General features: G+C 34.1%; 2 protein-coding genes across 3 annotated transcripts in view; one reads left to right on the top strand and one right to left on the bottom strand.

Annotated features, from left to right (window-relative positions):
* Positions 1 to 3178: 3178 nt before the first annotated feature.
* Positions 3179 to 8867, bottom strand: LOC110465432 (28S ribosomal protein S23, mitochondrial-like). Its single transcript, XM_021521234.1, has 5 exons — positions 8717 to 8867; positions 5989 to 6150; positions 4778 to 4852; positions 3819 to 3972; positions 3179 to 3525 (listed from the first exon to the last, which is right to left on the bottom strand). The coding sequence occupies exons 1-5, from the start codon at positions 8758 to 8760 to the stop codon at positions 3370 to 3372; spliced, it is 591 nt and encodes a 196-aa protein (XP_021376909.1). The 5' UTR covers positions 8761 to 8867; the 3' UTR covers positions 3179 to 3369.
* A 74-nt stretch (positions 8868 to 8941) lies between these two features.
* The window catches only part of LOC110465431, a 14122-nt gene continuing 11427 nt past the window's right edge, over positions 8942 to 11636 (top strand). The window contains exon 1 of one of the 2 annotated variants that reach the window (XM_021521232.1): positions 8942 to 9018. The gene's annotated coding sequence lies outside the window, so the exon portion shown is untranslated. Of the gene's footprint in view, positions 9019 to 9050; positions 9401 to 11636 lie in introns of those variants that run through there. The other variant, XM_021521233.1, reaches the window with a different exon arrangement.

Here is an 11636-nt window from a genome sequence, read left to right as displayed (position 1 = left end):
TTCCAGGTAATATTCCATACTTGTTTAACAGGTGATATTATATTTAAGTGATATTGTTTTGTTCAGTCTTTTTGACTTTATTCTTAAGTTTTTTTTTAGAGTTTAATTTACATATTTGATTACATCATTTTCCTCAGTAATGCTTTGCTACTTGTATATTTTTTTTCTCTCTCACATTTATTGAATAAAATAATAATTTCATTGGTCATATTAAATTCCAATCCTATATGTCAAAATGTCATTTATATCTTTAAAATGCTGGTCATAAAACTACAACAACCCATCATTGTTTAGTTGGTGTACTGCTTGTTGACAGACATACGAGATCTGCTTGATCCATACAGTTTATACATGTCATCAAGTGTGTAAATGTCTTTAGAAGTTTTCACGTCTGAGGGGTGTACAACTGTACACCTCATTAAATGTGTTACCTCGTTTAACCCTTTCACCCCTATGTAACTTTAGTAGACTCGACCATGTATTGCTATGGAGGGGTCCATTATGGTCTACAGTCGTGAAAGGGTAAAAAGGTGACATAATGATTATGATACAAATTACTTTTGATCCTACGATTATTTGATGTATTTTGACTCAATTTACTGTTGGTCCTGATTTTGATCAAAGATAACTAAATTTGTTGTTGTCTCAGATTTTGTTCAGGGTCTCCAGGACCTTTCAACTCTTGAGAGTGAGTGACCTACATCATGTATCAACTTTTAAGAGCGAGTTTGAAAGAGTGAACTTGTGAAAATATGTTGGGATAACCTATTGCCGTAGAGATGGGGCTTATTATTAAAATGATTTCATGTAGAATTTGGTAAAAAAATTAAAAATGCATTAAATGAAAATAACACATGAGCTGGTTCCATTTCAACATAGACAGAAAGCCTACCTTATTTACAACATGTGAATGCTTCTGATTGTGAAAAAATCTATACTTGTGCTACTAATATATGTAAAAACCATCACATTTTTTGCAAAGCATGACATATTGGAGTCTTGGAAGTTGATACACACTTCAAAATGGAGTAAAATATCTGGGTGCTGGTGTTCAGATACATGTATCTCCTTAATTGTTAATTTTGACATAATTTTGTGGTATGATCAGAAATATGTAAAACTATTTATAGATTTCAGAAATATAGTTGTGATGATTTATTTAAATAAAATTCGCAACATCAGCAATGGGTGTGACATGTGAAAGATCCCTGTCCCACTACACTGTCTTTTTTCGTATAAATATATACAGTTACCTCCTCTTAGTTTCGTTTTAATATAACTGTAGCACCGTTAGTTGTGCCAGGACACTTCCGTTGACCAGGTATCTCAATCAGCTTGAAGTCCAGGGTTTGAATCCCTGTCTAGCCAAAATGCATTTTACTCTGACAGAGCACTCACATTTATTATAGTTAATTTTATCTTTATCATTGTTCTTAAAACTCTTCTCTTAAGATATGGTTTTCTTTTCAAAAATTATTTATCACAGCTTTAGTTGTGATGGGAAAAACAGTTTACAATGCAGTTAGAGTTTTTGGCAGTGGTACAGGGATCCTTAACGGTGTGCCGTTGATCGGCTTTTCCAGTGAGATCATGTGTGTGGGAGTGCCAACAGTGTTAGTGTGAACACACATGTTACTGGTAGTGTAGGAGTACGTATTTGTGGACGTTGGAAAGATGATGGTTGTCACATGTTAGATGTGAGAATATATTTTGTTGTACAATATTCAAGTCTATATTCACCTTTCCTGCTGACAAACAAGTATTTCAAACACAATAAACCAAATTTACCTTACCTGAAGAAGATTAGTGTCACAAGTCTTCAGAATATCAGAATAAATAATCACAAGGGGTGAAATTCAAATAATTGAAAATATTATGTTGTAACATAGGTAAACACCACTGCCAGATCACTGTGATCTTTGATAACTAAAACTTGCATGCTTTAATTTGTGTTTGGATAACAATTACATTTAATTAAATCTGAAGGCTGCATGTACATTGCAATTTTACTGCAAATTGAAGTAAATGTAGCAAAATATCTAGACACTTCCTAAAAACCATTCCGCAACCAAGTAACTGTAGAGTACTATTTATAGCTTATATTTATGTTGTTATCGTAATTGTTTCAGTGTAAATCTATGTTATCCAAATGTTTGTTTGAGTGTATGAATTCCGTTAATAAAATATTTGTTTTGTGTTTGTGTTGATTCGACTTGTAAACTACATTGTACATCTTGAACTCTCGTTAAACTCTTGAATGCTGGATGTACTGTGAGGAAAATTCCACAATAAAATTGTGCATAGCTTCCTTAACAGTATTTGTGATTTATTCATACCTGTATGAATCCACGATATTTCCCATGTAGAGATTGGAAATTGAAGCAAGTTTGCTTGCTAGGTGAAACTTTGTCTGGAGGGTCTAAACTGTATTGTTACACCTCAAGTGAATTTCTAGCTATTTGATTGGTTGGGAGAAAGTTAAACAAAAATCTCTGTCACACTCCAAAAATACATTGGTTTTAAGGAACGCGGGTGATATTGCCATGAGACAGTGAAAAATATTGCATGCGCGAAAAATGTGCGTTCACCGCTTCGTTTCCCCACCTGATGGTCACAAGAACGTTTGACAGCAACAGCCAATTTTATCAAGTGCCGGTGCGATAGCGATTGTAAACAGCAGACTATCAACAAACAAGATGTCATTATCGAGGTTTGCTGCCGTTTCTGAGCTACAAAGACTTTTGGTGTAACAAAATAGATATGACATTCATTAGCAGGTGACAGTATATAAATATGACATTCATTAGCAGGTGACAGTGAATATTGTCAACCCGAGAAAACCATTGTCACCCAAGGCGAATATTTATATCGTGTTCACCAACAAATCTTTGTCTGGAGGGCCTAGACTGTAGTGTTCACCAACAAATCTTTTGAAGAAATGTGTACATCCATTTGATTATCACATGAATGTATTATACCAGTGATTCTTTGTGACACCAAAGTGATACACGACTGAAGTACATGTATTGGTAAACAGATTGTAATGTATGCTCTTTTGGAAATAACCACCAATAACATTTATATATAATAAAGTTATATGTAGTTTTGTCTACTTTATAGAGCAACATTTTGATCAGATGTGCACAGATCAAGAAGTCATCAAAAAAGACATTATTTGAGCTTAAACAACTTTATTACACCATTTTTCTTTTCATTGTAATACAGAAAGAAAAATTTACGTTTTTCAATATCTCACAAAATATTCTCATATGACACAGCATTCATCCTTCTCACTCCCACACTTTATACACAAAAATGACTTTTACACAAAAAAAACATGATTTTCATAACTCTAAATGACCTCAACAGCTACAATTTTGGTTTGGAGTCAAACAAATCTGCTGCTAAATTGTCTATTTCCATGTCATCCATTTTGTTATCTTTAGAGCCTGCTGACTGTTTTTCTCTGGTAATGGTCAATTCTCCAAACACTTCCTCAGCTGTGTATGATGGCTTTCTTGATGGCTGATAAACAAGAAACCGTAGAATGAGATATTTTGTTTGTAAAAGTATCATGTCTCCACACGTACATACATGTATTACTAAAATAGGGTCAGAGTTCTTGTATCCCTACCAAAGGATTTTCGACCTTGGCAAAAAACGCTTGACATGTAGGCATTGCCTGCTTAAAATTATTGTCTCGAAAAATCTATTTGAGCCTTAATATTAGAAATAGGCTAAGAAACAAAAATGCTATCAACACTTTTGACATTATAGTTGTAAAAAAGATTGTACAAATCACTGACAGTAAATCTTACATGTTCCGTTCCCTTGTAAATCTGTGTAACTTTCTCTCGTTCCTGCCAAGTGGTCAGTTTTATTCCGTCATCTTTTAATGCTTCAACTGTAGCAGCGAAAAGATCAGGATTGTTGCGGTCATTTTCCCTCAACTCAAAGTATTTGTCGATAAACCTGTAGAAACAAAACTAGAATCAATACATACATCACCAAAAAGAGGCTTGGTGGGCCTTTACAGCTCACCTTGGTATTTAACCGATCATGACCAACAATTTTCATAAAAGAAATTCAGTGTATTTCAATTAAGTCTCTAGGGGGTAGGCCAGACCCTATGCTAATTCTGGTCGCAGGATTGTGTTAATCTTTTCATGCTAAGCAAGCACATATTTTTTTACGATTGGGATCTCCACCTTTTCCCTGTCATTACCCTGGAGAAGGGTGTCCGTTAGTTTACCCTGGTAGCATGACTAAATCTGTCTCTTTATGCCCATTATTTGTATATGGCCCTGCCCCCATCGCCTGGAGATCAGCCTGTTTGTGCATTTTTGAATCATAAACCCCTTGAGTATGCTTCCAACTTGTTTTCAAGTTGCTGCCTTAGAGCTAAACATCCAGTCGAATTTGGTGAAATTCTAATCAGTGGTTCAGAAAAAGGAGTCAGAGGATCGAAGACTGGTACAATGGTACAGCACAAGCCCACCTTGGTCCTTTGAACCAGGTGAGCTAAAAGGCATTCTATATCATTTGTTTGTTTTCCCTCAGAATTTGTCCTAAATAATTATGGTATATGATGGTTAGAAGTATTATGTTTCCCCCCTTTTTTCCTTGTCGTCCAATTGGGCATTAACTGCCGAAATTACTGAGATTGCTGTGTCAAAAATAATGGTCGCAAATACTATTACAGAGAGGCACCAACATTTATTTCACTATAAACTGACACAACAATAAATATTTCTTACACATCATGGTGAGAACTTACTTCTGTGATGTAGTCGTTTCCTGTTCATTTCTTAAGTCTACGAGATCAGTGTCATAGATTTCCTTGAAGTATTTCCTACAAGATACAAGATACAAACAAGATACAAGATGCAAGAAACTTTATTTAACGTCGCATACAGGTAAACAAGGAACATTAGCTCTTGAGAGCTATTCTTGCGACAAACATATGTAAAAATAACAATAACATATTATATTACAAGTAAAGGGAGATAATCACATATATTAATAATAAAACAGTAATAATCATCACAGAAAAAGGAGGTATACATATCTCAGGTTTCTAAGTGATTGGGAGTCCCCTGCCTACAAAGGCCCCCGGGATGTATATATAAAAATGGTGTTAATATATGAATGCATTAAATGTGATCACAGATAAGTAGTATTCAGAATAGGTAAATAAAAGACATAGTTAATAGTGAATGAATACTTGTATATCACACAAGAATTACTTAGGACTTAGGATTAAAACAATATGAAGTGGAATATACATACAATGCTAATATAGCATAGAATAAAAATTGACAGAATATACACCATTATAGTGTGAATTAAAAATGATACCGAAATCAATGAACAAAATTTATCAAGTTTTGTAAAAATTAATATTTTAGATAAAATAATTTCAACAGAAAATTAACTTAAATCATCCGAGCAGAAATGAGCAACCTTGACAGCTAAGCTGGTGATGGTAGACAGTTCATACTGCCAGCTCTCCCTATTTAGGAGGCATACTCGTGATATTGGACTCTTAAATTTAGTATTCTTAACCAGTGAAAATGACTAAACTATTCCTTTATTCTAAGACCGATTGATTTCATCTGAAAATATGTTATTTTCAAGGTTTATTTTGTCCCTAGGGGTTATATATACACATTATATTTATGTTTTAATTTTGAGCATGTAGAATCTTCCCCATGGAAATTACAAAAGGTTGTTAAGTATGCAAATTGTTATGGAAAATTAACACCACTCTTTTTTAAACATGACTGTAAAATTGTGTTCATACTGCAATAAACAAACATGTATTAAAATCATAACGGCTTCACACACTGGTTAGTGTGACAAAAAAATAATTTATACTGGACATATCATTTGTCCTTAAAGATTAATGCTTATAATCAATTCATTGATACTGATAAAATCTTTTGAAGTAGAATATGATTTAATCATTTCGACATTTAATATACTAACGCTCGGATCAAGTCCTCTGGATACAGAATGTTGCGTACAACTTTGGTGGGAACAGGTCTTTTATACAATGGCTCAACTTTTGGGGGAAAGGCTGCATACACATCATACCACAATGGCTTTTCAGACTCAGGTAATCCTCCAGCACCCATTAATCGTTGGCACCTGTGATGATAGATTGATTTAATAGCGGGCACTCACGGCCGATCGCTTACGGCCGATCGCTTATGGCAACACATGTACTGAAAGTATGGGCACATGAGAGTGAATTGGTTCTATGCTTTATGAAGACTTCAAAAACTTTTGTCCTTCCGGTCGTACAGGCTCGCAAAAAACAGCAACATGCATTGCTCTGTGCCTGCATTGATGTTCTTTTTTTTGCACAAACAATTTATATTACTTTTGTAATGAATACCTTGTGTTTTTGTCTTATTTCCAGCATATTTTTATGTTCAGAAACAATTCTACATTTTTTTACAAGAGTATGTTACTGATAAAATCCATTGATCTCCTACATATTATTTTGATATTTTCATTTTTCTCGAACTGAAAATTGTTTCCATGTTGTACATGTGCTTGGTTATCTGTCTTTAGCTTCAAAATAGCATCAGTTGATACTGATAAGTATGTATATATATATACCAGGCATGACATTTAATTTTTCAAAAAGCACAAAGAGATATTTTTTCTTCTGAATTTTCATCTCGGAATATTGTCATAGTTTTACGTTACCTGATTTTTAAGAATATGGTTTATATTTTAACTAAAGGCACATTTTGCTGTGCCATCTGCTTCTTCACCTTACCAATTTATTTTAGAGAAAAATATAGAGTAAATTCTTGTACAGTAATTGTGTGTATATATGTTTTTGTAATATGATCACTATTAGCATCAGAATAATCGAATGAAAAACAGTGGAAATGCAGCATGAAATAAACAGTAAAGTATAATTATGGATAGGAAGATATTTCAGCTTATAACTGACATGTGCAAGTATAATTACAAGTAGTTTCAAGAAGAACACCAAATTAAGGCCTTGGTAAAAATTCTTTTTTATAAATGCATTCATTATTGGATATTTGATTGTTCTTCAATTAACAATTCCTCTGTACTTTCGTGTCTTTGAATGTTTTTTGTCTTTTAAAACCGGAGAAAAGGCAGAAACTCTTCAAAATGTACTGCGTAATGTTATCATTATCCTAATTGTATATTTACATATAAAATATCACTGTTAAAATCAACATCAATTCTGAAGTAAGACCTTTGATTCTTAAGAATGCATGTATTGACAAACACTAGTCTAAAAAATTGTGTAAATCAACATTTTTATTTTCGTTCTTATACTCATATCAGTACTTTACAGTACCATCTGAAGAAAACAAACAAATAAGACTGATTTCTTGAGGCAATCCAACAGATCAATAAAAATGTTTTTGACATTGCTAGCTATTAACAAGTGTTGATAGATCAATTAAAACTCTGAGATGTCCATCATGCACGATCTTTGATTATTCAAAAGCCATTCATTTTGTTGTTCAGATCATATAAGGAAAGAAAGAGATAAGCTATATCGGTCTTGTAATCCTCTGCTGACTGTCTTCATTACAATTGTTATGACTGCCCAGCATGAAACGTCATGATCACTTTTTAACAGGGTGATTTACAAATCAGAATGGGCCTGCATCGCTCACCTGGTATTAATTTCACACTTGTAATCTTAAATGTGGACCAAAATACAGCAACAGGCAGAATATCAGTGATTGATTCATAAGAACCTATTAAAAGATTTAAACATATGACGCCTGTGACCTTGAATGTCGAACGAGGACATTAGGTTGAAAGTGGGTCAAAAACATTCATTTGAGCAAACTTGGTAGCCCTTCATCCCAGCATGCTACAGGTCCAATTTCAGTATCCTGGGCCTTTTGGTTATTGAGAAGAAGTTGTTTGAAGATTTTAAGACATTTTACCCCTGTGACCTTCGAAGTGAGTCAAGGTCATTCATTTGGACAAACTTGGCAGTCTTTCATCCCAGCATGCTACAGGCCCAATATCAATACCCTGCGCCTTTTGGTTATTGAGAAGAAGTCATTTGAAGATTTTAAGACAATTGACCCCTGTGACCTTGAAAGTGGGTCAAAGGTAATTCATTTGAACAAACTTGGTAGCCCTTTACCCCAGCATGCTACAGGCCCAAAATCAGTACCCTGGGCCTTTTGGTTATTCAGAAGAAGTCGTTTAAAGATTTTAAGACATTTGACCCCTTCATACCAGTATGCTACTGGCCAAATATCATCAGTATGGGCCTCTTGGTTATTGAGAAGAAGTTGTTTAAATTAAAAAGTTGACGCCGGCCGAATGACGGACGTCGCACCATGCCATAAGCTCACTTGGCCCTTTGAGCCAGGTGAGCTAAAAATGAGTAATAACAGATACAAAAATATATATATGAAATTTGTTTGTTTACAGGTTTGCATCAGTGCAACAGCTAAGAAAAGGAAGTCAAAGGGAAAAAAATAGATAGAAGTATAAAATATCCCAATATGGACGGTAGATAGATTTTTGTTATTTATATATCCCTATGCAGATGATATCTAGATAAGTGAAAATATTAGAGAATAAAACTAAACCTAGTAGTTGCGTGCCCCTGTGGTTTAAGGGTCAACAGTACCCGGTATGTCAGCAGACCTCTGATAAAGGTCACACGGATTGCATACTAACATATACTTGCCTTTGGAAAATAGATCTTATTCTCTCTGTCCTGCTACCTGCCATGATAGCTGTTTTAGTTTTATTCTCTGAAAGTCATTTGGATAGAAAGCATGTTTCCCATTGCTATTGACTGTCACACAAACGCTTGTTTGTAGAGTTGAGTTTACCGAAGCATTGCAATAACGTCGATTCGGACGCAGTGATCTCGCATGAATGAATTACGAGACTTTAGAACGAGAACTACAATTAACATCCGGTCGATCCTGGCAGGTGGGTGAGAAAAAAATGTATCTCAAAAACTATTTTCTACAATGATTGAAGGTAATTTTACGTTTTTATACAAATGATACATGAGTGTATTTAATACATGATATATTTTAAAGGTCTTGTTTTATATAACGTCACTGTTGCGCAGTGAGCGGTTGTAGGTCGGAATTGTTGCGATGCTGCTCATCCCCGATTCCCTCTATACAACATTTCGACTCGGTATAAACTACATAGCTGTCAACTGAGTCACTCTCTGTCGGTGGCTTCTAATGAGTGCGAACTTTTGACGCTCATTAACAGAATACATCAACTGCTGGCACAAACACTCGTCATCCGCCAGATTCAGTGTGTTTTAGACTGCCGACTACCACTGGATCAGACTGGGCAAATTCCGTCATTGTTTACATCAACTTACCTTGTAACTGAAGTTATTTAGGTTTGCTTTCCATTGTTTTGTATTTACTCTCTTCATTTGTGACTTTTAATGATTCTTGCATTAATGTAAAAATAATACAACATATCCTTGTATTAAAGGTAAGTAAGAGCTGAATAAAATGTTGTTTATATTAAAAAAAATGTATTGCAAAGAACCGAAATCAGTGATGCATTTAATTTTGAAAATTATTAAGTTGAAGAGTTGATTGAGATTAAGATCAGAAACTTGTTTAGGGTTCCACATACCTACCATAGAATGTTAAGACTTAAAATGCTGTCAGACCATTACTTTCTTTTTAGATTTGTGGCAGTTATAAATTATAATTTTAAAGAAAACATTTTTACGTGTTATGATCAAAAGATAAATCTGTCATAATTGACTTTAGAGAGTAAAGGACTTTAAAGCAATTTCTTACCATTAAAAGTATAAACAATGTCAGAATATGATTATGAAATATATTAAAAAAACCACCAAGTAACTATATAAAAACTCTATTTTCAATGATATGGTAATCTGAATTTCCAGATTGTCTTTTATGATTAAATCATTAAAGACAATCTGGAAATTAATTCAGTTTGTTGATCAAGTATAGGTATATATATACAAGTTACACAAGAAACATTTACCCTTTTGTAAAATTGATTAAGGCTACATTCACGTTACCGGTTGAAACGGTACGTGTGGCGCAGAAATTTTCCACGATAAACGAACACACTTGGACCGTTCTATAAGCAGAGCTAGAAATGCACAGTTTCGGAGAATAAAAAGCAATGTATCAAGAATATAATGCCCTTCTCTCACGCGTCCACTAAATTACATATCGTATCTTAAAAACTACATGTGGCTTGACATTGTTTTAGAAAGAAATAACGCAAACTAGCAATATTCAGCAGTTTAGTTTCGGTCAGGTACGTCTGGACCCCTCAATCTACACGTACCAAATTTTCTTGAGGTCAGCCTCGGTCCAAATCTGTACCTGTCGTTTTCTTTACAGTTTCAACCGGATACGCGAATGTACCCTAAGTCTTTAAGTTTGTTTTTCTTTTAAGTTGTTGTAACTATGAGTCTGTATATAGCCTTATAGTAATTTACTAAATGCTAAAATAAAAGGAAATGAAATATAATATGCATATTTATTTAATTTGCATAATTTACATCTTCTCCTTCAATTACAGTACTTTTACCACGATAAGTACTTTTGTGTCTGCTCGTGATGTAAGCTCAGGAACGCCTGTAGAGTTAAATTAAAATTTACATTGAATTGCATGTATATGCTTAGTGATTATAAAAAGTATTGATTCTTTGGTATTTATGATTTAGCTTAAAATGTGAATTATCAGAAAACATTTTTACGTGTTATGATCAAAAGATAAATCTGTCGTAATTGACTTTAGAGAGTAAAGAACTTTAAAGCAATTTCTTACCATTAAAAGTATAAACAATGTCAGAATATGATTCCATCTGTACTATGATCTTACACTAATAGTGACTTTTGCAGAATTTTTTGAAGCAAGTCCTGAACAACTTTTTATACGACCGTCAAATTTGATGGTAGTATTATGGTATGGCATTGTCCGTCCGTCTGGCGTTAACTTTGTTTGTCCGGAAATCTTCTCCTACATTTTTCAACGGATCTCTTTGAAACTTGGTATACTTTATAATCATGATATGAGGTTGTGTCTCCCTTAAAAGAATTTTGATTTAACAATTTTTCCAAAAGTTATTGCCCTTTGTTCATTTCAGTATTTGATTTTTTGTCCGGCAATCTCCTCCGACATTTTCCAACATATCTCTTTGAAACTTGGTATACTTTATAATAATGATATGAAGTTGTATCTCCCTTAAAAGAATTTTGTTTCGACAATTTTTGCAAAAGTTATTGCCTTTTGTTCATTTCAGTATTTGATTTTTCCAATCACTTTCCGTCCGTCGTCGTCCGTCGTTTGTCGTGCGTCGTCCGTCGTGCGTAAACTTTTACATTATCAACTTCTTCTCAAGAACCAGTGGATGGAATTTTTTCAAACTTGGTCAGAATCATCCTTGGTAGATGAGGCTACCAAATTGTAAAATTGGGATTCCTACCCCAACCCTAGGGGCCAGGGCAGGGCCCAAAAGGGAAAATTAACCAATATTTCAAAAATCTTCTTCTCCAGACTCAGAGGTATTACAGTCATTTTCTCTGCATGGATGGAAAGATCATCAGGGGCTTTATTTAAATTGTAAATTTCAGGACCCC

The sequence above is a fragment of the Mizuhopecten yessoensis genome, unplaced genomic scaffold, assembly GCF_002113885.1.
Source record: "Mizuhopecten yessoensis strain PY_sf001 unplaced genomic scaffold, ASM211388v2 scaffold11077, whole genome shotgun sequence".
Classification (NCBI taxonomy): domain Eukaryota; kingdom Metazoa; phylum Mollusca; class Bivalvia; order Pectinida; family Pectinidae; genus Mizuhopecten; species Mizuhopecten yessoensis.
The sequence above is the reverse complement of the archived record's forward strand: the minus strand, read 5'-3'. Positions and strand labels throughout refer to the sequence as shown.